Source organism: Dermochelys coriacea, chromosome 1, assembly GCF_009764565.3.
Source record: "Dermochelys coriacea isolate rDerCor1 chromosome 1, rDerCor1.pri.v4, whole genome shotgun sequence".
Classification (NCBI taxonomy): domain Eukaryota; kingdom Metazoa; phylum Chordata; order Testudines; family Dermochelyidae; genus Dermochelys; species Dermochelys coriacea.
This window is the reverse complement of record NC_050068.2, coordinates 289,611,609-289,636,259: the sequence shown is the minus strand read 5'-3', so window position 1 is coordinate 289,636,259 and position 24,651 is coordinate 289,611,609. Positions and strand designations below refer to the sequence as shown.

General features: G+C 39.8%; 2 protein-coding genes across 17 annotated transcripts in view; both read right to left on the bottom strand.

Moving 5' to 3' along the window:
* The window catches only part of GRIP1 (glutamate receptor interacting protein 1), a 535,595-nt gene that overhangs the window by 222,245 nt on the left and 288,699 nt on the right, over positions 1 to 24,651 (bottom strand). Inside the window, exon 1 of one of the 16 annotated variants that reach the window (XM_043493797.1) lies at positions 23,322 to 23,804. The exons of the other annotated variants lie outside the window; for them this stretch is intronic. Coding sequence (XP_043349732.1) covers positions 23,322 to 23,376 — 55 coding nt within the window. The 5' untranslated portion in view covers positions 23,377 to 23,804. Of the gene's footprint in view, positions 1 to 23,321; positions 23,805 to 24,651 lie in introns of those variants that run through there. 16 annotated transcript variants of the gene reach the window in all.
* Positions 6,290 to 8,487, bottom strand: LOC122456088 (zinc finger and SCAN domain-containing protein 29-like). Its single transcript, XM_043493816.1, has 2 exons — positions 7,537 to 8,487; positions 6,290 to 6,836 (listed from the first exon to the last, which is right to left on the bottom strand). Exons 1-2 carry the CDS (start codon positions 8,072 to 8,074, stop codon positions 6,727 to 6,729), a joined length of 648 nt encoding a protein of 215 aa, XP_043349751.1. The 5' UTR covers positions 8,075 to 8,487; the 3' UTR covers positions 6,290 to 6,726.

Genomic DNA, 24,651 nt, shown 5'->3' with positions numbered 1-24,651 from the left:
TACTATTTTTAATTTCTGTACATTAGCACCATGAATGTGATGAGCCGTAAGTGTGAACCAGAGAAATCTAAACCAGATGAGTCAAAAGCCAAAGCAGGAAAATCTCTGTTGATGAGAATAGGAATTTTTAATTACTCTGTACTTGATTCTTCCACCCTCACATTCTGTAGTGTATTTGCTCAGGAGTAGTCACGCTGAAATCAATGGGACTCCTAGTATAGTTAGATGTTACTCAGTGTGAAGATGGATGGCAGACTCAGTTAACCAGGGCCAGGAGCTCACCCTCAGGCCCTTTGCTAATATGCTTCTCAATAAATAAATTACTGAATTATAGAAATGAAGGGCTGTAAGGCACCTCAAGAGGTCATCTAGTGTGGGGTAGTCAATACGTGGACTGGGGACCACATCCGGACCACGAGACACTTTTGAATAGACCATAACATATTTTTATTTACTTATTATCATTATTGTCATTATTTTTGTATTATTTTCTCTGGAGTCTAGACCTTGACCAAGAAATTTGGACTTTGACAAAAAATAATTGATTACTCCTGATCTAGTGCACCCCCTTGAACTGCATAATGAACAGCAAATGGAACAAAAAATCACAATGTAAAAGTAACCATTTGGGCCATCAAAATGACTCTTTATTATACTATTACCCCACAGTAAGCTTCAGAAAGCTGTAAGTCTCCCAGTTTGGGACCTTAATTGGCCTGATTTGGCATTTCTCTTCATTTTGTTTGTTTCAGTTCCAAATGATCTGATTGCTCATTCAGGAAATTAGAGATTTAATAAATGGTAACATTTGCAACTACAATTAATATTTGGTTGAAAAATTTTAACCTTCAAAACTGAAGTATGCTTTTAAAAAAATCAAGCTCTAGATTAGTAAGACTGCAGAAACTCAGATACAGAGTTGAGTGTATTAGTGCCATAGATATTAGTATCAGACCCAAATGAAGCATGCTGCTGCAAAGTGGAATCTCATAAATACTGAAAAGAAGCAGGCCAAGAATAAAAACCTGATGTAGTTCACAATTCAAGGAGATGAGTAACTGCCCCAGTAATATGGTAAATCTATTAGTAACTACAAGTCACACAGACAGTCCCCATGGATTCAAGTCACAAAACCTACATTTATAGGAAGAATATTTGCAGGAGAAGCTTATCAAGAATGAAAATCCTTATAATGAAAACCTACAGAGTCAGAGAATAAATTACCATAAATGCTTTATATTTCAGTTGTATGGATAATAATACTGATATGAACTTGATTCCCTCCCCACTCAACTCTTCCCAAATATCCCACATGACATTTGTTCCTCTAGCTGAGAATGAATGGGGGTTTTACCCACTCCACACTCATATGTCTCATTTGGTTTTTTGTTTGTTTTATTATTTTTACTACTGAAGACTTCATCTTTGAAACAATGGAAATCATTTTGTTTAATTTGTTCTTTTTTTTTTGTTCTATAAATCTCAGAAAAGAGACATTTGACAGGGAAAGTATGTGTTGATTTTTTTTTCTCACAATCATTTCAGGAATCTTAAAAATATTCTTTTGGGGCTTATTCCTATGCTTGACAGAATTTTCCAAATACATAATTTAGGTCTCCATTTATAAAATATGTAGAGGATACATTATGTAAAATAATCTCCATGAAGAAAGAGCGCTAACCATCACTGTCAAAGCCTTTAAAATTGTGAAATAATTGCAATTTTGTGATGTACGGTGAAAGATTAATAACGTTCTCTTTTCTGCTACTCTATTTGCTAAGTATTCAACAACCATATTTGAATTGCAGAATTGATTCTTTGCTTAGTTCTGAAAGCATCAAACCTCTGATCAATCACAGTGGAAACAGTCTATTCAGTTGTCAATGACACCCTTTCTCATATTAAAATATTTTTAAAATCTCTGTAGTAAACATTCATCTTAGGCAGGGGAGAAAAATTTTCATCATTTGCTCATAGGTATGTAAAATTTCAAATTTGGTTATTTATCAAGCAAATGTGGTTGTTTTAAATTTTGGGCTGTGCTCTCATTCTCTCAAGTAAATAAAAAATAAACACTTGCTGAGATTGTCTAAAGGCATCTCTCTGCATTGTTTGGGTTGGGTTCTGATTTATCATCAGGGTTTCCCATCCCAATTCTATTTTGTGCGTCTGAATCCCACTTGGCCCTGTAAATGTAGTCTGATCCTCAATTTAATGTAAATTATAAAGTCACTGCTACCACCAGAGAAAGATGAAAGAGTGTCAGCACTGAGACTATGTAATGTAATTTATATTAAATTCAAGCAAATATTTTAATATTTAAATAATATGATGGATGTCGTCCATCTGGTTTGAAGTCTAGATCTGATCATGTAAAATTTCATGATAATTTTGCAAGTCTTATTTGGTGTCATGCCCTCAGTCTGTGTTCAGTATTTACCCAGGCTTGTCAATCTGTTTTGGAACAACAGTTGTCTTTAGGCTGCCATCTTTTTACTCCTCCTATCTAACCAAATTTATTCGTGGCATAAGCAAACAATATTTTTATGTCTCCTCTGTTATGACAAACACTCCAGATATAATGATACTTAGATGCCACAATGATAAGTGGCACAGATTTACAATATGTTAGATAAGTAGGTATTTGTCTCTCATGTAACTGCTGTAATTAATGTAGTTCAAAGTGTTGCTCCATTTTCTTTTTCTACCATAATGAAAACCAAGTTCTAAAATTCAAATGGAAAATTAAGTCACTAAACTATTTGTCACAAAATAACTAAGGAAATAGGATATGCAGAACTACTAAGAGAAACTGTGGCATATTATTCAGAGTAGCAGCCGTGTTAGTCTGTATTCGCAAAAAGAAAAGGAGTACTTGTGGCACCTTAGAGACTAACAAATTTAATAACAAATTTAAATTTGTTAGTCTCTAAGGTGCCACAAGTACTCCTTTTCTTTTTGTGGCATATTATGACTCACAAATTGGTATACGTAGTGAAGTGCATATCAACAAATGGGGTAAATGAGAAATCACTGCCTTGACAGCTTGAGAAAAGAGGAGGAAGTTCATATTATAAATAAATTAAGAGATAACCTGAAAATCTGCACAAGTAACCATAAATCACCTAAATGTACAGAAACCAAATATTTAGGTCATGTTAACAAATTTGTATCACTCAGATAATCCCTCTAGTGAGTCACAGCTAGATGCACATCTTGAATACATTTCTTTCAATTCAAATCCTCTCTTCAGAGGAAAGGTATATTCTGAAATAGAAATGTACATCTGAAGCAGTTCAGACGAGAAGATATTTCTTAAGTCTCAGGAAAACTTTAGGTTCTGTGACTTCACCCTCAAATTTTATAGGCCTTTCCAAACAATTTCATACTAAAACATCCATTCTAAGAGCTCTTTTCCTCCTCCCTGACCTTTTAGTTTGCCCTATTTTCTATTTCTAGATCCAAATAAAGACACACTCACCCTGTAGCTCTTATCCTACTTCTCTTTTTATGGTAACATGGATATGAGCATTTAATAAAAAAATAGCTGTCAAGAGATTAGAGAAAATTTTACTCATTTCATTACTCTCTGACTAATTAGAGATAAACAGTAAAAAAGCTCATTAGGATACTATCTGTGGACTTATAGCAACACTTTAAGTCGAATAATTACAGTGTCATTTGATGTGCAAAAAACCTGCAAATACTGAATGGAACTTTCCATGGGCAATACTAAAGAATTGGACTTTGTCCTATTTCTTCTCAGCTAGATTAAAGCCATCCATCATTTCCCGGTAGCATCAACAATCTATAGGTTTAAAATCACAGCTCCATTTAGAATTTGCAGATGAAAAAGACGGGGCTACTGCCCCCTCTTTTATTTGCAATATAGATTTAACCGCTGGGCTCAAGACTCTCCAAATACAAAAGACATTAAAACATAGAGAAAACAATTACTAACAAACCACCCTTTTTCACAAACCTGATTGTCTTTCACCTTTATTCTTGACACAACCAACTACAAACTCAATACGATTCCTTATTTCCAAAATAAATGCAGCAAAAATGAGAAACTGTTCAATGAATTTTCAAAAGTTCTGTAAATAGGTGTGTGTTCAGAGACCAGTAGATAACTCAGCTATTTTACTTATCCAGCTTAAATCTGGACCTGTAGCTGTTGCCCACCCTGAATGCTACTATCTTAAGGGTATGTCTACACTGGCAGAGTTATATCGTTGGCAGTTATAGCGCCGCTCAGAGAGTGCTGAAGGGAAACCGCTGTTGTGTGTTCACACTGTTAGCTTCCTGCGCAATTGCGTGTTCACGCTTGCGGCACTTGCAGCGGTGTTCGGAGCGGTGCCCTTTGGCAGCTGACAGACCATCTCTTCCTCTTCTGTCGCTAAGAGTTGTGGGAAGGCGGAGGAAGTCGTTGGGCATCCTTGGTCCTGTCCCAATGTCCCATGATGCATTGCTTCACAACCCAGCAATCCCTGTGCTTCCATCTGCATTTGGCGCCATCTTTCAACTTCTGTATACTGCGTGCTCTGCCTCTTCGGTCTGCAGGAAGAGATCCCGCACTGTTGACCAATATGCTGCTCACTTTCACTAACACGTCACAAGTGGCAGTGGAGTTATTCCTTAAACTACAAAGGCAAAAGGAATTCGACACTGATCTCCCCACACGTAGTAGCTACGACACGAGATTGCTTGTGGCATTCACGGAGATGCTGACCACAGTGGAACACTGCTCTTGGGCCTGGGAAACTAGCACTGAGTGGTGGGATCACATCATCATGCATGTCTGGGATGATGAGCAGTGGCTGCAGAACTTTCAGATGAGGAAAGCCACATTCATGGGACTGTGTGATGAGCTCACCCCAGCCCTGCGATGTAAGGGCACGAGAATGAGCTGCCGCCCTGCCGTGCCGTTGGAGAAGAGCCTGGCAATTGCACTGTGAAAGCTGGCTACTCCAGACTGCTACCAATTGGTCGCTAACCAGTTCGGAGTGGGAAAGCCGACCACTGGCATCGTGTTCATAGAAGCGTTCAGGGCCATTAATCACATCCTGCTCCAAAAGACCGTGACTCTGGGCAATGTACGTAACATAGTGGATGGCTTTGCACAAATGGGCTTCCCTAACTGTGAAAGGGCGATTGATGGCACGCACATTCCAATTCTGGCACCAGACCACCTTGCCACTAAGTGTACATTAATCGGAAGGGGTATTTCTTAATGGTTCTCCAGGCACTTGTGGATCACTGTGGGCATTTCACAGTCATTAATGCTGGCTGGTCCAGAAAGGTGCATGACGCACACATCTTTTGGAATACTGGCCTGTTCAGGAAGCTGCACGCAAGGACTTTCTTCCCGGACCAGAAGATCACCGTAAGGGAAGGCGAAATGTCCATTCTGATCCTGGGAGATGCTGTTTACCCCTTAATGCCATGGCTTATGAAGCCATATCTGGGGAACCTTGACACCAGCAAGGATCGGTTCAACAACAGGTTGAGCAAGTGCAGAATGACTGTTGAGTGTGCTTTTGGCCGTTTAAAGGCCTGTTGGCGCTCCTTATGTGGGAGGCTGGACCTGACGACGATATTCCTATGCTTATAGCCATGTGCTGTACGCTCCATAATATTTGTGAAGGGAAGGGGGAGCGCTTCACTCAGGCTGGACTGCCGAGACTCAGCACCTGGAGGCTGAATTTAAACAGCCAGAGACCAGGGCTATTAGAGGGGCGCAGCATGGGGCCATAAGGATCAGGGATTCCTTGAGGCAGCAATTTGAAGCTGAAATCAACTAATACTTGTTGCTATGCTTGGAAGTGCAGTGTTTGTAATGCTAGGAGGTGATTGAGATTGGTGCAGACAATGCACTATGAAGGTTTAAGAAAATTGCCGGTTGCTTTGCATGGCTCTGTTTGCTTTCAATTAATGGAATAAAGATTGCTTTCAAACCAAAACAATTATTTTATTAAAAAACAACAATCAGAGGAGAGAGACAAACAAAAAAACACATCAGCACTGTGGGGGATGGGGGAAGGGAGGGTCCTAAGAGGAGATGGGGTCCTGGGATGGTTAAAGATTTGTTTCAGAGTAGCAGCTATGTTAGTCTGTATCTGCAAAAAGAAAAGGAGTACTTGTGGCACCTTAGAGACTAACAAATTTATTTGAGCATAAGCTTTCGTGAGCTACAGCTCACTTAGCTCATGAAAGCCTATGCTCAAATAAATTTGTTAGTCTCTAAGGTGCCACAAGTCCTCTTTTTTTTTTTTTTTTTTTTTTAAAGATTTGTGTATGTCCAGGTATCATATGCAACCTTGTCTTTTGGAGTACAGTGCAGCGGGTACTGTACTTCAGCAGGGCTAAACTGCGGAGGGACAGGTGTTGAGTGCAGTGAGTACTGGGAGTCCACAGGGCTGGACTATGATGGGGCAGGAGTGGAATGCAGCAGGTACAGACTGGAGCCAGGAGGTTGATAAGAGTGTGTTGGCGGTGTCTGGAGGGCGGAGGGGAAAAAGTTTTTCAACAGTGGCTGCAGAGGAGGGCAGGCGCGGAGCTGCTTGATTTGCAGTGCTAGTAGCGCTTGGAGTGTGTCCACTTGGCTCTTCATAATGTGTAAGAGCCACTCCGTGGCTTCATTCTGGTGTGCTGCATTCTCCTTTCGGTCCCTCTTCTCGCTGTCCCACCACTCTTTCAGTTCTTATTTTTCGACTGTGGAGTGCATCATAACATCAACAGAAAGTCCTTTTTAGTTCTTCGTGGGCGCTTTCTAATTCTGCGCAGATGTACAGCTGGCAACAACAAAGATGGAGGCTGGGTTCCCAAGGTCATATCTGTGAAGCCAAAATGCAACATTTTACAGAAGCAGTATTGTTTGCAACACACAGACCACTGATTCAGTGATTTAAAACACAGCTACTATTCACATACCTATCACTAACTGGTTGACCCAAGGCAAGCACACATGAGCCACAAGACCCACAAAATGGTGAGTAACTGCAGGGGCAGGGGAAATCAGTGTTCTAGGACTGTACTGTACACTGGGCACATTGCTCTTGGGGAGAGCCAGCACTGTAGGGGGGGACCTTATAATCATTACTGTTTCCACATTTTCCACAGTCTGTGTTCATTATGAAAGATATCTCGCTGCTGAGGGTGAGCAGCGAATCAAGGGAGGGTCTTCTCTAAAACTGTTGCTTCCGTCCTGACCCTTATGCAGCTCGCCTGTGTGCAGCAGTGGTTCCACACCTAGTGATGGCAGAGTGGCGTGGAAAAGTTACCCTTAATGGGGCAAGAAACAAAGCAGCTCTGCCAAAGAATCTGCAGCAGCGGATTGCCAAGTATCTCCATGAGAGTTTCATGGAGATCTCTGAGGCAGATTCCTGTCAAGTGAGGGAGTCAATCAACACCCTGTTCCGCTGCTCAGACTAGGCATGTGGTGGTACGCGCATCATACAGACACAAGCTTGCTTTCTGCAACCCTCCTGCCCCCAACAACTTGCTTCAGTGATTCCCAAAATCAAAGCCACTTACCAGGGGCCTCCTCTCCTGTTTGTGCTTCATCAAGCGCCGACAGCTTTGACTGGCCAGCCTCCTCTGGAGTAGAGAAGAGCTCCTGGCTGCATGCATCTCTGACCTCCAAGTCATCCTCTGGATCCCCCTCCACATCCTTGTCCAAGATTTCCTCCCCCTGGCTTGGTCCACTCTTGACTGGCATGTGAGCCACAGAAGTATTCACAGCGGCCTTCGCAGTGGAGGTGGGGTCGCTGCTGAGTATCGTGTCCAGCTCTTTGTAGAACCGGCAGCTCGTGGGCGCAGCACCGGAGCGTCGGTTTTCCTCCTGCACCTGGTGGTAGGTGTTCTGCAGCTCCTTCACTTTGAGCCTGCGCTGCAGTGTGCCCTGGTCATAGCCCCTTTCTGTCATGCATTGTGAAATCGGTCCATAGGTGGTATAATTCCTACGGCTAGAGCGCAGCTGGGACTGCGCAGCCTCCTCTCCCCAAATGCTGATGAGGTCCAGCAGCTCGGCATTGCTCCAAGCGAGGGATCGCCTAGTGTGTGGAGCAGGCATGGGCACCTGGAAAGATATGCTGAGATCACTGCACGCGTCACCGAGCAAACAGGAAGGGGACTTTCAAAATTCCCAAGGAATTTAAGGGGTGGGGCTCATGGTTGGTCACCTGAGGATAGGGCAGTAGAATTCAAACCAATGACCAGAGTGGTGAGAACAGGCATTGTGGGATACCTCCCGGAGGCCAATCGCAATGCTGTAATCGATCAGGGTGTCTACAGTGGCACTGTGGTGCTGTAGCCCTGGCACAGAAAGCTGTATGCCTCTCCTCAGGGTGGTATTTTTACAACGCTGCAACTGTGCAGTTTTGACGCACTAAGTGGCTTGACAGTGTGTACACCTTGGGAGTTACAGCACAGAAAGCTGCTTTACTGCACAGAAACTTGCCAGTGTAGACAAGGCCTAAGAATCTAGACTGATAAAGGAACCATGAATAATGGGTAGTCATCCTCATGGCAAATCCCAAAGGGACGTTGCCTCCTTGCAGATTTTGCACCACACATATCAATCTCAAGCTAGGTCCTTAAGGTGGTCTGACTGGATGTTCAGTTTATGTCTGTCTCTGATGATCTTATTACACCACCCAAGTTTTTGGCACCCGTATGATCACCCGTGAACAATAGATAGACCAGGTTTTTTACTGTTGTTGTTACTCATTATAGCCAAATTTAATTCTGAGGTCACAAATCTTGCCAGCAAACTAGACTGCTTATTTTGAAAGAAATAAAAATCAGTGGAGGAGAAGAACACAGTAGATGTGATACTGCCTATATGGAAGAGTAAAGCAAATTAGCCTGGTTAGAAGAAACGTCACGTGGCCAAGGGGCAAATCAAAGAGCTCCTGTGAAGTCATTTGTTTAGGGCCCAGTTGCAAAGGTCCATATTGAACGTGTGACACTGTGTGTGACTTACTTAAACTCTTATGCCATGTAAACTGCGAAGAGTTGACTCCATGGAGAATGAAGAGAGACAGAATACATGGTATGTCTGGAGGATGTGATGGAGATTTCTTGTTAAGCAGGAGGAATGGGAGCTCTGCAATGTGTTGCAGTCAAAGGCAAGACAAAGGGGAAGTCAACCTGATTTCCTTGGGGCTAAGGTTATTATTCCCTCACAACTCTCAGTCAACATTAGGCAACTTGTATTCAACATTACATGGCACTGGAGCATGAGAAGTGAACTAACAACTGCTGGAACATCCTATGGCTGCTGGTTTGACAATGCCATAAATATAAAGGGAAGAGTAAACACCTTTAAATCCCTCCTGGCCAGAGGAAAAACCCTTTCACCTGTAAAGGGTTAAGAAGCTAAGACAACCTCGCTGGCACCTGACCAAAATGACCAATGAGGAGACAAGATACTTTCAAAGCTGGGGGAGGGGGGACAAAGGGTTCTCTCTTTGTCTCTGTTATCTTTGGCCAGGACCAGAGCAGGAATGCAGGTCAGAACTCCTGTAAAGGGTTAATAAAGCAATCGAGTTAGATATGCATTGGATTCTGTTTTGTATAAATGGCTGATAAAATAAGTTGTGCTGAATGGAATGTAGATTCCTGTTTTTGTGTCTTTTTGTAACTTAAGGTTTTGCCTAAAGGGATTCTCTATGTTTTGAATCTGATTATTCTGCAAGGTATTTACCATCCTGATTTTACAGAGGTGATTCTTTTACTTTTTCTTCAATTAAAATTCTTCTAAGAACCTGATTGCTGAAACTGTGTCATCTTATGTTTTTGTCTAGCACAGTGGAGCCTTGATCCAAACTGGGGTTTGTGGGTGCTACAACAATATAAATATTATGGTCCTGGTCCTGTAAAGACTTACACATTTTGTAACAGGACAGCCTGCCTCCCAAGTGCCTCTAGTGGCCAGGGGTGCCTCTGCAGCACCCTGCCTCTCTTTACCCTCTTCAGGGCTCCTTAAGAACTCCACAAAGGCATCTGTGTGTGTAAACACCCCTCTTTAGGTCTGGATTTATCAACACAGAAGTTCAGTCTGGGTGGTCTGTAGTGAGGAACAATCAATGTATATGTTTGAAAAACGAGAAGACCACAAATTACTAGAAATTACTTTTAAAAATGTTGGGGGTGGGAGTAAGTGTAATTGGATCCCTTGCTACATTTTAAGTCGCTAGATGTTTTGTGGCACCATGAAGTTCCAGACAATTCTGTCACTCCACAGTGCAGTTGTTACTGCAAGTCTAAAACACAAAGGAGGAATCCCTTTTACATAATTCTTTTCTTGGCCTCTGAAAGAATGAGGGGCAATCCACCACCAACCACCTCCTCCTACTAGCCGGAGAATGGCTGCCCAATCCGTTTACTTTCTGGAATCATCTTTGGGGACAGATTATGATGAACAGTATTAAAGTCATATTTCATAGCAAGCAAAACTGTCCCACTTCCCATACTAAGGCAGGTTCTTCCTGTATCATGTATGGAAATATTAGGAATTGGTGCCTTTTCTCACCTATAACCTGAAGCCGTATATATTTCTGACATCTCTAGATAAATAAAAATCAAAATTTTCTCTTTTACCCTTTTTGGTATTAAACTTCCTTTAGGATAACTATGAAATAAAAGAATTACAGTTAGCTGAAGTTTAGTTAGTTTGGTGGAAATATATCTGTGTTGTACAGAAAGGCCCTGACTAGCAAAGAAAAGAAAGGCCTCAAAATCAACAAGTTATAAGGCCAGAAGGAATGAAGTAAGGAGGATGTCTGGTTCAAAGAACAAATAATGAGATATGGGAAAGTTTCTAAAAACAATGCCTCCTCTGATAGGAGTGACTGCAGATGGTTTTACATAAGACAGAAAGAATCTGTCTTAAAATGAGCCACATGGCCCTTCCCATCCCACACACCAAGATTAAATTAATTGATCTTTAAATATGCATGGTAAATAGGTCTAATGGCCTGTGATGGGATGTTAGATGGGGTGGGATCTGAGTTACCCAGGAAAGAATTTTCTATAGTATCTGGCTGATGAATCTTGCCCATATGCTCACGGTTTAGCTGATCGCCATATTTGGAGTCGCGAAGGAATTTTCCTCCAGGGCAGATTGGAAGAGCCCTGGAGGTTTTTCGCCTTCCTCTGTAGCATGGGGCATGGGTTGCTTGCTGGAGGATTCTCTGCTCCTTGAAGTTTTTAAACCACGATTTGAGGACTTCAATAGCTCAGACATAGGTGAGAGGTTTTTTGCAGGAGTGGGTGGGTGAGATTCTGTGGCCTGCATTGTGGAGGAGGTCAGACTAGATGACCATAATGGTCCCTTCTGACCTTAGTATCTATGAATCTATAAAGCTTATGTGAACCCAGGTGTAGGTGGAAAAACCATTGGGCAGCAAGAAGAAGGGGAGGAAAGGCGGTTATAAACCTTATCTGGATTAAGACTGGAAATAAGGCTGAACTGTCTCAAATTTGGTTTTTAGTTGAAATCAGTAATTGGCAATGACAACATCTGATTGCTAACGGGTATAAAAAAGTAAACTCTTGCTCATACCTGCCTGACCACATTGGAGTCAACCAACATGGGTCTATGCACCCCGGTGTTAGCTTGTTTGTAAGTATCTTGATCAAATGTTTATAAATGTTTTGTTACTGTTTGAATGTAGTAAATTACTTATTATTTGGGCCTTCTAGGCATGATTAGAGCAATTGTATAAGTGCCATTTGGCCTTTTGATTTAATAAAGAAATGTACGGTTAAATTAGTGTTTGGTGGTTTCCCATATTAATAATTTAAAATATTAATAATTCCAACACTTCATATAAACTAATCATTTTTGTAACCCTTAATATACACCCACATCATTACTCTTCTTTGAACCATTCTCTTTTCTTCTATACTTCTCCAAAAGCAGCTCTCTCTTTCTGCTTATGCAACATCTGCTTTATTTCAGAGTTCCCCATCACTCCCTTCTTCCTCAGTAACCTCCTGTCATATCCTCATTTTCTCTATTTTTCACTTCTCTGCTCTTTTTTCTTTCCTCTTCCACACCCATATCTCTCCTCCATACTTCCTCACAATGTTTCACCTCCTTCCTCCATTTTGCCCACAATGACTCATCTCCTCTTTCATCCTTCCAATGACATCTCTCTCCTGCTAACTAGAAATAGCCCCAAAGTTGGAATTTGCATGTGGCAAGGGGCCCCAGTAGATGACTAGGGTGCCAAGTATTCCTGAAGATTACACTCTTCTCCCCACATGCTACACCTCCCTTTCCCTTGCATCCATGTAACTCTGCCCTTAATTCAGAAGAGCAACTATACAAATTGATACTCCTCTAAGCACCAAATATGCATAAACAGGAAGCCAATCTGGCCTGAAAAGAAAACACTTGCAGTTAGGCATGTAGAACCTGCATTTGTGTGCGCAAACTGGGTAACTGAGAACACAAAGGTAGGTTTTGTACACATTTTTACAAGTACAAGTCAGCTGACAGTTTCTGAAAATCTACCCTATCATGTCTGACAAGTGCATTCTATTCCTGCTTTTGTATTGGACTGGGACTCACGAGATCACTATTCCTGGTTCTGCCTCAGACTTCCTGTGTGAATTTGAGCTAATTGCTTAATCTCTGTGTGCCTCTTTTCCTTCTCCATAAAACATGGAGCAAACTCCCCTAACATGCATTGATGGTGAGGATAAATTCATTAAATGTTTACGGGTCACTTTTACGTCACTGGAGAGAGATTCAGACCAGAACCCAGAAAGATGCATGTATAACAACATCAGTATGCCAATTCTGGGCCCCTATTATTTAAAGCTCAGATGGGCCACCTTCACCCAAGCCCAACATTTACCAGATCAATAAAACAATATTCTAAACAACTTTCTCCTCTTAGGTACTTTCTTGCTCTCATTACCATAATGTCTGAGCAGTCACAGACTTTACTGTATTTATCTTCACAACTGCCATATGAGGTAGGAGAGTGCTATTTTACAGAAAGGGAATTGAGGCAGAGAGAGGCTAAACGACCATCCAGGAAGTCTATGGTGGCACAAGGCCTTTAACCTATATCTCTGAAGTCCTAGACAAATACTCTTATCTCTGGACCATCCTTCCTCAATTTGAAACCAACTTTGAAATTCATATGAAAGCATGCAATTCTGCATTCCATTTTGAACTAGTGTCCTCAAATGATCTCTGCACTTATTATGTATATTAATGTAAATACTTTTTCTTATCTACTGGAGCACATCAGCCACTTGTCATCTGCTTTGAAATACTGTGCGTCTGACAAGGGAGGTATTTCACTTCTTGCTCTCTGTCAAACTTTCACCAAGCTTGGGTAGTGTATAACTGCAAATTAAAATGTCCTGAATTATTAATGTGAAGCAGTTTGCAATTCTTAAGTATATCACTGGCCAAGAAATTTGTTGTCCGAACTTGTGAACTATGGTCAGGTTAGAGAGGAAAACAAAACAATTTTTCCCTCCTTCATTACTTTTCATAACATAATCAAAGTTTTCTTTTGAACAAAAAGACAATGCTTGCAAACTACTAGTACTCATTAAATACAATAAATCTGCTTCTTTTGTTCTTCACATGTGCAGTGCTGGAAATCCTAAACAGCAATTACAGCAGGAACATTTTCTTAAGAAAAAATTATTTCTTTCCTTCTCCTTTGGCTGCCACAAAACAGAGATTGAGGTTTCAAAGCTTCCTTAAAACAATTCTTTCAAGCAAACAGCATTTTAAGTGCAAATGGAAGGGAGAAAGAAGAAAGAAAAATCTAGGACAGTAATCATGTAATTTGTTATCATCTACCAAATCTAGTGGCCATTTCAGGAATGGGAGCCAGGAGTCTAATCCTGACGGCTGCTGACTGGCTGTGTGGCATTGAGCCAGTCACATGAGTACTCTATCTCCATTTCCTCATCTGAGAAATGGATAAGTATGATTATTATTATTGCTAACTTTCTGCAGCATGTTCAAATCTCTGAATAAGATAGGCTTTTTAAGAGCAAGTTGGGGTCTAGAATCTGGGCTCCCATTACTCCTGGAATGTAACACAAGTAATGTTTCCAGAAAAGACAACCCATGTTACTTGCTGGAATGGTCCAGCAGGAATTGTATGAGCATTCACCAACCCCAAAAGAACTTCCTTTTTGGAAACGACCAATGGAACTGAAAAGTAACATTTAAAACTGATAAAATAAATGCTTTTTGCATAAGATATAATTAGCCTTTGGAACTCACTGCCACAATGTATCAATTGGGCCAGGAGCTTAATGGGATTCCACAAAGGATTAGATATGAATAAAGGGAATAACCACAGTGCTTTAAAGAAGATAAAAATCATATTTTTTAAAAAGGACAAATTTTTATAATACAGGGTATAAACCAAACATTAACAGAGAGGTTATGAAGAAACTTCTCCCATTGTTATTCAATGATTGTACCCTACAGGCTTTCTTGCATCTTTTTCGGAAGTATCTGCCATTGCTGAGAAAAGGCTACTGAACTCTTTGTGGTCCACTTATTTCAGCCTATGTGGCAATTCCTATGTACCAGCTGCAAATGAAACGTCAAAATTTTGCTCCAACCCTCTATTCTCTCTTTCTCTTGATAGGTTTCTATGCTATTTCAACAACAAAAAAGGGACCAGAAACACTAAGGGCCTAGATTTACAAATGTGGGCACTTAAAATATATGTGTAAAAAATACACAGGCAGCTGCTTTCAAACCCACTAATATATGCGCAAAAGCCCAACTGAGCATGCAAATCAAATAATTGTGCAGCTAAGTATCTATTTACAAAACTCAACCAACACGTGCAATTTTTTGAAAATGTACCTTGAGTCCCTATCTTTCTAAATTTGGTCCTATGTTTAGAATTATCTGAGTGTGACAAATCTTAAATATTGTTATTCCAGATATTCTTCTTTCTTCCAATGCAGGCTTCATGTTTATTTTTTTATTTAAAATTTTGATGAGCCTCTCTCTTTTTTACAAAAAATATACTAAGAATAAAAGGCTGCTAAGTTAGAATTTATATTCAGGATCATTTTCCATGTACATGTTAGTAATCAGCTGTTATAATCAATATAATGTGATGCTCAGAAACAGTGGAAATTCTAGGGGAAGATATATGTCCCCCTCTTCATCTGTTCTAAATCCTTTATCACCCTTTTCATTTTATCCTTTTGAAGATTTTTAAGCCAAATGTTAATGAGTCACTTTCCCCCCATATTATGTTGTCTCAGCATATAGCCTTGTCAATGTCAGCTCATTATATGATTAAAAGCAGGCGGCATCAGTAGCTACAGTGAAGCCTTGAATCCAAAATTTTAAATGTTAAAATGGCTATTCACAGAATCTTTAGGAAATGCTGATGCTAATTCAAACTACACACATAGTTCCAGCACTTATGTCCTGATGTGTCATGTGGATGGAGTTCACATATACAAAGTAACATGTTAACTTTAACCTTTGGAGACCAAAGCTAAACATTCTGATTCCTACTGGTTATGAGTAAAATTAATTGAACTTATTGGTTGAACTTATTTAGTTCTTGTTTTATTTATGCAGATATTTCCACTGCTTCTGTAGAACTTTAGACACGTGACACAATCTTAGTGAACAGTACTTTTCAATCACAAAATCATCGCACTAGTTGAGTTAGTTGTCCCTACTCAGGAGAGATCCTCTCTCCCAGTAGCTAAGGATGGCGTGGGATTTGCTTCTCACACAGAGATTAACATACATAATGGGTTCCTCATCTTCAGCTAGCAGGTTTAGTCCTCTGACTAGTTAGGTGTCTGATAGGACTTCCAAGTCCCACGCATAAGTGAATGAAGTGATACACATAAAGGTGTATGAGAGTGAAAATGTCAATACGTGTGAGGTTTAAAGGAATAACAAGAGCGGGACAGATGGAAAGGTTTGAAAAAAGAGAGGCATGTTATTGGGAAAGACAGAATTTAGTGGGCAATGGGAGAAGGAGAGAGAAGATATGTTAGAAGACAATAAAATGTTAGGAAAGCAAGACCAACAAATATAATACAGTGGAAAGGAAACAAACCCTGAAGAAAGCTCAGAAAATGACACTCTGATGAGATACATCCGTTTTATTACTTGATAATAAATACAAAGAGAGCGGCTTTGACTAGACACACTGCCAAGGGTATTTTGCACCCTGGCTAGTGGACTCAGTCTTTGCCCAGTTAACTGTCAGGTAAATGTTTCAAACCCTGAAATCAGGCACCTGACCTGTCTTTTGTGGGCTCTGGTGTCTGGACCGTAGCCCTGCCTGCCATTCTGCCGCAAGGCCCCGCCCCTGTTTGGCCTCTTCCCTCCGAGGCCCTGCCTGTGTTCTACCCCAAGGTCCTGTTCCTGTTCGGCCTCTTCCCTGCCCCAAGGCCCTGCCCACTTCTCACACAGGGAGGAGGGAGAGGAAGGGAGCACCCACCGGCAAACCCAAAAGTCAGTGCCTGTAACCTGAATCCAATTCTACTTTCCCCTCTGTAAGTGCATGACCATCTTGACTGCCTCACATGAATCTTGCTATGCTTTTTAAAAAGAAACAAGACAAGGAATTATAAAATAAAAGGAAACAGCTTCTCTCCAGAAATTCAGAGTTCTGTTAGCTTGCAAAATATTGGCAATAGTCCATTTAAATACCATATTCTAGAAGTTTTGGGCTAGATGCTACTCCAGTGACCTGTCATACATACTATAAGAGGTCATCAGATAGGAGCTTCTCCACTGCAAATCTGTGGAACTGAAAGGCATGCTCTGTACTCCAGCTCATCACTCTGCTCTTCATTTTAGCCTCATCTCAAAGTATTTGGAATATGATGACAACAGAGAAACTTGGCTGAGCACAAACTTACAATGAAACCTTCTTAATGTGCTGTTCAGTGGAGGAGGCAGTTAACCATGAAACTAATTTAGCTTTGAACTTCAGTGGCCTACCAAGCAAATGCCAGCAAGTTTTCATCATTACTATGTGCCGTGTAACATGCACTATATTGTGTAATTATGGTTTACTGTGTGCACTTCACATAAGTGGCTTTCATAAACTCTTTGGCATGCACAGAATAACACAATACTGCAAAGTGCTATATATGTACATTTAAGGTTGAGGAAAAATTGGTTTTATATTGTATTATCTTAGAAATACTATGTTGTCAGGTAATTTAAGACTAAGCATATGCACAAAGGAGCAGAGTTAACCTCAACTATGGTGCTTCCCAATTTTCAAGTATTCAACTGTGCAATTTTAGCATTCTTTTAGAGCCCAGTCTAACTCTCAGTGAAGTCAATGGGAGTCTTTCCATTTACTTCAGTGAAAGCTGGTTTAGATCCTTATAGTTTTTTTTGGATCCTGACTTTATATGAGGACCTTAAACTCTATTACTAGTTAATGGAATCCAGTCTGCAACCTTTAAACTAGGTAGGACGGAGTAAAATTTTCTACTTAATTTTTTAAAAATATAAGTAATAAAATAAAAAGAAACAGCTTTTCCCCAAGACTTCAGAGTTCTGTAAGTTTGCAACAAATTGGCAACAATCCATTTAAACTCCATATTCTGGAAGTTGTGACTAGACATTACTCCAGTGACCTGTCTTGCACACTTTAAAAGATCAAAATGTTGGAATTCCTCCCCTGCAAATCTTAGTAACTTGGAAACCACTTTGTATCCATGTAGTCCAAAACTACTCAACAATTTTCACTCCAGTATTGTTTTAAAAATCATGTAAAAGACCGTGTCTGCAAAATTTCACCCCATAGCATATTAAGTTTTCCTCATGAATAATTGTGTTTCCCCTTGCTGCCATATGCTGGGTCCCACATTTGCCCCTTGGCGTGTTGGGAGGTATGATGGAGATTCAGAGTGATAGAAAGGAAGGCTGTTCTAGATAGCAGCTTCTGCAGCTACAGTGACTTTTGCACCAAATGAAACAAAATGATGTGAAGGGAATACACTGGTCAGTGCTAGATACGTGCTGGTCAATGGCAGATATGCAGAAGGACCAGGGAGGGGAGCAGAGTGGCAAAGTCTGTGAAGAATAGTGGAAAAGGCAACAGTGGATTTTAAAAATAAGGAAGGTAGTTAACATTGAATGGGAGCCTGAATTGAATGGGGAACTACTGGAAATGTTTGAGGAAAAAGTTATTGATGTTATGGGCAGAATGCTCTGTAAGCATAAGAAGGCAGATGGAAGTAATATGGACACAATGGAGTCTGGAATTATAGCTCACACAAGCAATAGAGGAGGTAGCTGCACAAGGGAAAAGGATGAAGGCCTGGTTGAGGATTAAGCATTAATATAGCTAAGGCAGATATATACAGGTGAGAGGAGAAGTGACACCAAGGCTTAGGACAGTAGTCATGTAACACAGATGCTTTATACTGCAGCATTTGATTTTTAAGTCCTAAAAGAGAGAGAGAAACACTGAGAAGGAAACAAGGATTTCAGGTTGAATACACAGTGTCTCTGCACGTGCAAAGAGCAGGGCTGGGCAACTCTGCTAGAAGGGCCAGGGAACATCCAGAAATAGGGTCTGGCAGTTACTAAACATGCTCAGTGACAGTTTCTGAAGGTATATGGGAGGTTTTCATTGAGGGCAAGCAGTATTGCAGGTTCCACACATTCGCTGTCTGAGAGGTGAGTGGGGATGGGAAAGTTATAAATATAGGAGTTTATATAGCCCACTGGACTCAGTGGCTGATTGACACAGGACCAAGAGACGTATCTGCTGTGTGGGATGGATTCCAACACCTGTATCACTTTGGATGAGGCTACAGATTTCTTGTTTCAACAAGAACTGAAGAGACCAGTCAGCTATTAACCCAAGGACTGGAACACTGCTAGCCGTAAGGATCCCCAGATTTTTGTGTGTTGACAAGGCTCTGGAAAAGAACAGAGATGCTGCCATTCTTCTCAGGGTATGTCTCCACTACAGAGCCTACGTGGGCATAGCTATGCCAGTACCGCCCTCTAGTGTAGATGCAGCCTACAGAATGAGTTTTTCTATTGGTGTTAGGAACACTAATTCCCCGAACAACATTAGCTACATCAGTGGTTCTCAACTTATTTATCATTGTGGGCTGCGTATGCGGGCTGGCCAGCTGCCCAACCTCGGACCCTGGAATTTGCAGGAGCCCCAGACCTCTGGAGCTTGTGGGGCCAGGCAGGTGCCCCGGACCTCTGGAACTTGCAGGGCCAGGTGGCAGCCTCGGACCCCCGACCCCGCGGGACGGGCCAGCAGCCCTGACTCCGCCGTGCTGGGGCAGCCCAGACCCTACTGCACCGGGCAGCCGGGAACCCAGACCCCACCACGCAGGCTGGCTTTTAGCACACAGATGAGCTGGGCCGCAGCTGTGTGCTAATTGGGCCGCATGCAGCCCACAGGCTGAGATATGTTGACAGAAGCCCTCTTCCATCAACATAGTTGTGTCTATACTGGGGGCTTTGTCAGCACAGCTATGTCCATCAGTTATGTGGGTTTTTTTGTTTTGTTTTGTTTTGGGGTTTGTTTGTTTGTTTGTTTTTTTAACACCCCTGGCTAATACAAGTATGCTGATATAACATTTCAGTGTAGATCAAGCCTCAAGCTCTGAAGGATCCAGGTGACACACACACTAAATATTATGGCTACATGCTAGAGTCTGAGAAATCCTCTGTGCGAGAAGATTAGAGGGGAATGTGTTTATATACATGTGCTGATGTATAGAAGTGTAAACGTTATGCTGAAACCTTGCATTTAAACGTGTAACTGCAACAAAGAACACCAGTAGATTTGTTTTTAGGTTTTGTTTAAAAAGTTTTTTGTGAGTATTCCAAATACCATTTACAATGTTTGTGTATTTATTAAATGTTCGTTTGCTAAAAAAAAAAAATGGTATGGTACTCTGTCTTTGAAGCTAACTGGGAACTGTTAATGGCTACATTCAGGCTTTTACATACAATAGGCCTGAATTTGACTCTGTTTAAAGCTATCTGAAAAGTTCTGAAAAGACAGAACTCTGGCCTCTGTTTCAGCGAAGAGTTAAGCTGAGGTACAGGAAGGAGGGGAGCGTAATAGAATTACCCAGAATACTGCCTCAGCATCCCTCTAACCTGTTAGAGTGGCAAATGAGAATAATTATGTTTGGAGTTTCTCCTGTTGCTCAGCAGAAACAATTCAGTCTAAGATATTTAGCTGAAAGAAACAGGGATGAAGTTACAAATTTACTTTATCAAGATAGAAGGGAAACAAAAAAAGTGTCAAAAGATATACACAGCTGAGCACCAGGCAGAGATAGCTAAAATTAATGTTTAGGTGACTAATAGGATTAAGTGGAACTAAAATGTATGCAACTTATATGTGAATACTTTATACATTTTACATATAGGACTTACATGAAATCATATATTGACTCACAAACTAATGTGAAAGTGGTACTTTTCATACTATAATTTACCATACAAATGTCTAGCATTTACTAAAATACATGATATAGTAATTAAGTATATGCCATACATATATCATTTCCACATGAGAGTTGAAGGTAGTTAGAAGAGTAGAAAGGACTAAGAAATGACCTTTTGGACTTCATAGAGGATGACACTAGCTAGACAGAGTTAAACAGGAGCAAAGGCTTCACAGAAGGCATATAGCCTGCTTAACTACGGAATTGGGCCAAGTAAGTGGAGGATCCAGTGGCAAAGGCTATGCTTGATCAAGAGTGAAGGAGAAGGCAGAAAGCAAAAGACTGTTGACTATATACGGGAGAGTCATTTGCATATTATGACCAGATAGATGAAATAAAAACTATCATTGTTCTCTGACATCTTGATTATGTTGACTAATCCGAAACTGATGGCTGACAAGTAAAATCAGAGCCAGAGAATGCGGAGAATTTAACTATTAGAATAAAGGCCTAATCAAAAATGAGAACATGGTGGGGAAATGCTAGCAACAAAAGACTCCCAATGATAGAAACACAGGCCTATTTTTGACACCAAACATGTTGTTCATTCAAGCCAAGGAGCCCTGCAAACACAGTGAAGAGCTTCATTTGTCTATCATTCATTCTCCTCTTCTTCTTGCAGAGAATACTGCATCCATCAAATTACATCTGAACAATTGTTCTAAACTGGTTTGAACAATTTAACAAGTTGTCTAGAATGTTAAATAAATATTTGGCATAAAGTTTCAGTTACAAAAATTATGATGTCTATCTGAACAATAATGGTTTTGGCCTTGGATTTAGCACAACAGAAATTGATACCAACAAAAAAATTAGAATGTTTTTCCCTCCTGAGAAAAATATTGTCTTCTTCTAACTACACCTTTGAAAAATATTTTCTTCTTTTACAACATGTGGACAGGATATTGTTGTGGTCACATACTGTTTTTCATCAGAGTTAAGCTTATTGTCTGGAGAACAGGGTGGTTTTTTTTTTGGTTTTTTTTTTAATGAGCTGAGTTATATGGAAAAAAACAAACACACACAAGCTGCTGGAAAATTAATTGGCGAGCATCAGTCAAAACCAAAAAATGTTACGAGGTTATCAGATGTCTTAAATACTGAAATGGAAATAAAAGATACAAAGATTAAGAGAGTAAGATTCAAATGTGTTGCACGGAAGACAATAGAAGAGGATCTCTCTCTCTTTTTGCATATGGTTTGTTAATAGCAGTGATGGCAGACAAGTGTAGTGCACACTTCTCTCAAAGCAGACAACCAATGGTTTCATACCAGCTGTTACTGGGACAAGGAGTGAACGGAGTTAAAATTATTTCAGAGAATGAAACCAGCTTGTGTTCTGCTAAGTGATGGGAAGTGTAAAAGAATTAAGATGGGTATGATGTATGAGAATATTAATTCCAGAGGTAACTGTATTTAAGTGGCGTAACAACTCTCAACACTAACAGACTAAATTATTGTGCCAAAATCTGCCTTATACAGAGTTCACTAGAAAAAAGGATTATTCCCTTCACTCAAAACAACAAAAGAGAAAAACTGAATTTCAATCTGATAAATGAAGAATAAACCTACTAAACTAAATTAAACATTACCAGGCACAGATTTGAAGGAGAGAGCCCCTCAATAGAAGAATAGATTATTTTAATACATGTGCTATGAAAAAAAGGATATTCTAATGCCTTTACATTACATTTTACACAGTAGGAAAATACATTAGAAAAGTTTAATTACAAAATTCTCCTCTTCCCCCTTATTGTTCTGGGCCTATCACACACATTTGCTTTCATGCTTCTACAAAATAAAATATTAATTGATTCTGAGCTGTACTGCTGACTAACTAAAGAATTTTGATATTTCAAGCTGAGCTCATACAAATAGTTTCATTAATATTTAGGACTTTACAGTTCTTCAAATATAGTAATAACCGTTAATTGTTTCACACAACTAAGTCTGAAAACAAAAGCTTCTCATTTTCTTGCAGCTACATATTGTTACTATAATGTTAGAAGTTACTACAAAAAACTTTTCTTTAGCATTGATATTTTACACAGAGATGGTACAAGGATTTGATAGTATTAGTAATTGGCATTTTTAATATATAAAATGCTATTTTTTAAAAACTAAATTTTTACTCATTTTGGAAAAGGAACATTTTTTATCCAAGGAGGTTTAAAAATAGCTGCTCTAAAAACAAATAGGACACAAAATAAGGTTCAAATAGCATTTCAAAGTATTGACAGATCAAACTGAAGGCAACAGTGATTCATGACAACATAAAAGGAATGCTTCTATAATGGGCAAATTAACTTCACAAGGGTAACAACATATCAAAGCCATCAATTTATCAACCCCCCCATATTTAGTCATGTACAACCCATTTTTTTGGCTCAGATATTATAAACATGCAGAGGAACACCTATGAGAGAATATAAATACTAATACACCAACAATTCAAAAATTGCATCTTTGATACAGGTTCTGGATCTAGCTGCTTTCAGTAACATACAATATATAGTAACACATGCAAGACTTCTACTGATCAGTTAGCAAGAATACAAAAACAATGGCACCCCCTAATAACTTTAGCACTTGACTTAAAGACAAATTCCCTTTTAAGGAATGAAATCATAAACCTATCTTATGCTTCTAATATGAACACATCACGGGACTCTTTCAATTAAAATCCTTACCTGTATATTCACAGAGTTCTTTGTTATCTGACAATAAATTGTAAGGGCAGGCATATTTGAAAGTAAAACCATTAGGCTATATTCATGGAATGCTGCAACAGAGCCACTGAATGAATAACAAGGAAAGCACAATACCTTTAGCAAGTCTCCTCAGAATCTGACAGCGGCATTTAAAAGAGACAGCTATCATTCTTGCTTACTGCCTTCAGTGGTAAAGTGTACTCTTGGCTCTGCTCTGCTGGATGCAGCAGAAACATATGAATTCCTTGCTCACATACCAGAAGAAAGGTAGTCCCAGTGGGGAGTGACAAAGCTTAATTCCTCTTGGCTGATGCAGAGATCAGCTTCATGTCATCTAGCAAAGCTGTGCCATTCACTACTACTACCACCGCCACTTGCAGTACGAGATCAATGGCTTAAAATGCAGTGTTTCTTTAGCAACTACAAAGCATCAAATAGTATAAAATGCTAACAATGATACCAGACGGAGCCATTCTTTCACATTCCCCTGCTGCGCACGGAGCGCTGGTTTCTGTTCTCGGCAAAGGGCCATGCATTTCAGCAAATTTAGGGATTTCCCCCCCACACACACATCTTTCATTTCCTTTGTGATTTGCACTGAACAAGAAAACAAAAGAGTAGAAATGCTAGTTTTGAGGGGGAATATTTTAAAATGAAAAATATGTTTTAAAGGATTTAGATTTTACGTTATATGAAGGTAGGAAAAAAACCAAACTATCTGCATACCTGATTTTATCATCTGAAAAGCATTTTGATAATTTTAAAATAATTATATTAAGGTAGTGGAAGCAAGGGATCAGAGAGAAAGAGCACAGAGGGATATAGTTTTGTGGGCAGGACCATGAAGCATTTGATCACACAAAATAAATAAAATGATGCTGCATAGAAAATATGCAATAAATCGGGTTCACTCACCAATTCCCAACCTCCCCAACTCAAATGTGGGGAAAAGAAAAAAAAGGAAAGAAATTCAGATCCACTTTTAGGGCATCTAAGAATCAACTTGTTCCATTTCATAACAAATCTATCCAAACCTTACCAAATTTTACATATGGAACAATATTGCTCCATTACTTCAGATGTTTTACAGTCTCTTATCTCCATTCACAAAGAAATTGAACATTCATTCACAAAATGATGAAGTAAAACATGATGCTTAAATGACAGCTCCACCATACCTTTACAAAAAACCACAATTTTTCTAAACGACAAAATCCAACATTGGATCTGTGAACTTAAAAGCAAAAATTTAAACAAAACTGTATAAAATTTTAAAGGCAGATTTGTGTCCAAAAGATAAATGGTTCACTTAACAATGTCAACATTGTTCGTTTAAAACATTAGATAATTATTAATCTATCACCCCTTCTCCTCCATTTTGGGAATACATTTAACATGGCTTCATATACTCCATGTCCTGTTCATTTTCTTCTATTTTAAAATT

What these genes read in the sequence shown, in the direction of transcription:
- LOC122456088 (XM_043493816.1), bottom strand. Translation starts at nt 8,074, where the DNA reads ATGCCTGCTCCACACACTAGGCGATCCCTCGCTTGGAGCAATGCCGAG. An exon ending in AACAGGAGAGGAGGCCCCTG is followed by an intron (nt 6,837 to 7,536) that starts GTAAGTGGCTTT and finishes TTGGCTTCACAG; the next exon opens with ATATGACCTTGGGAACCCAG.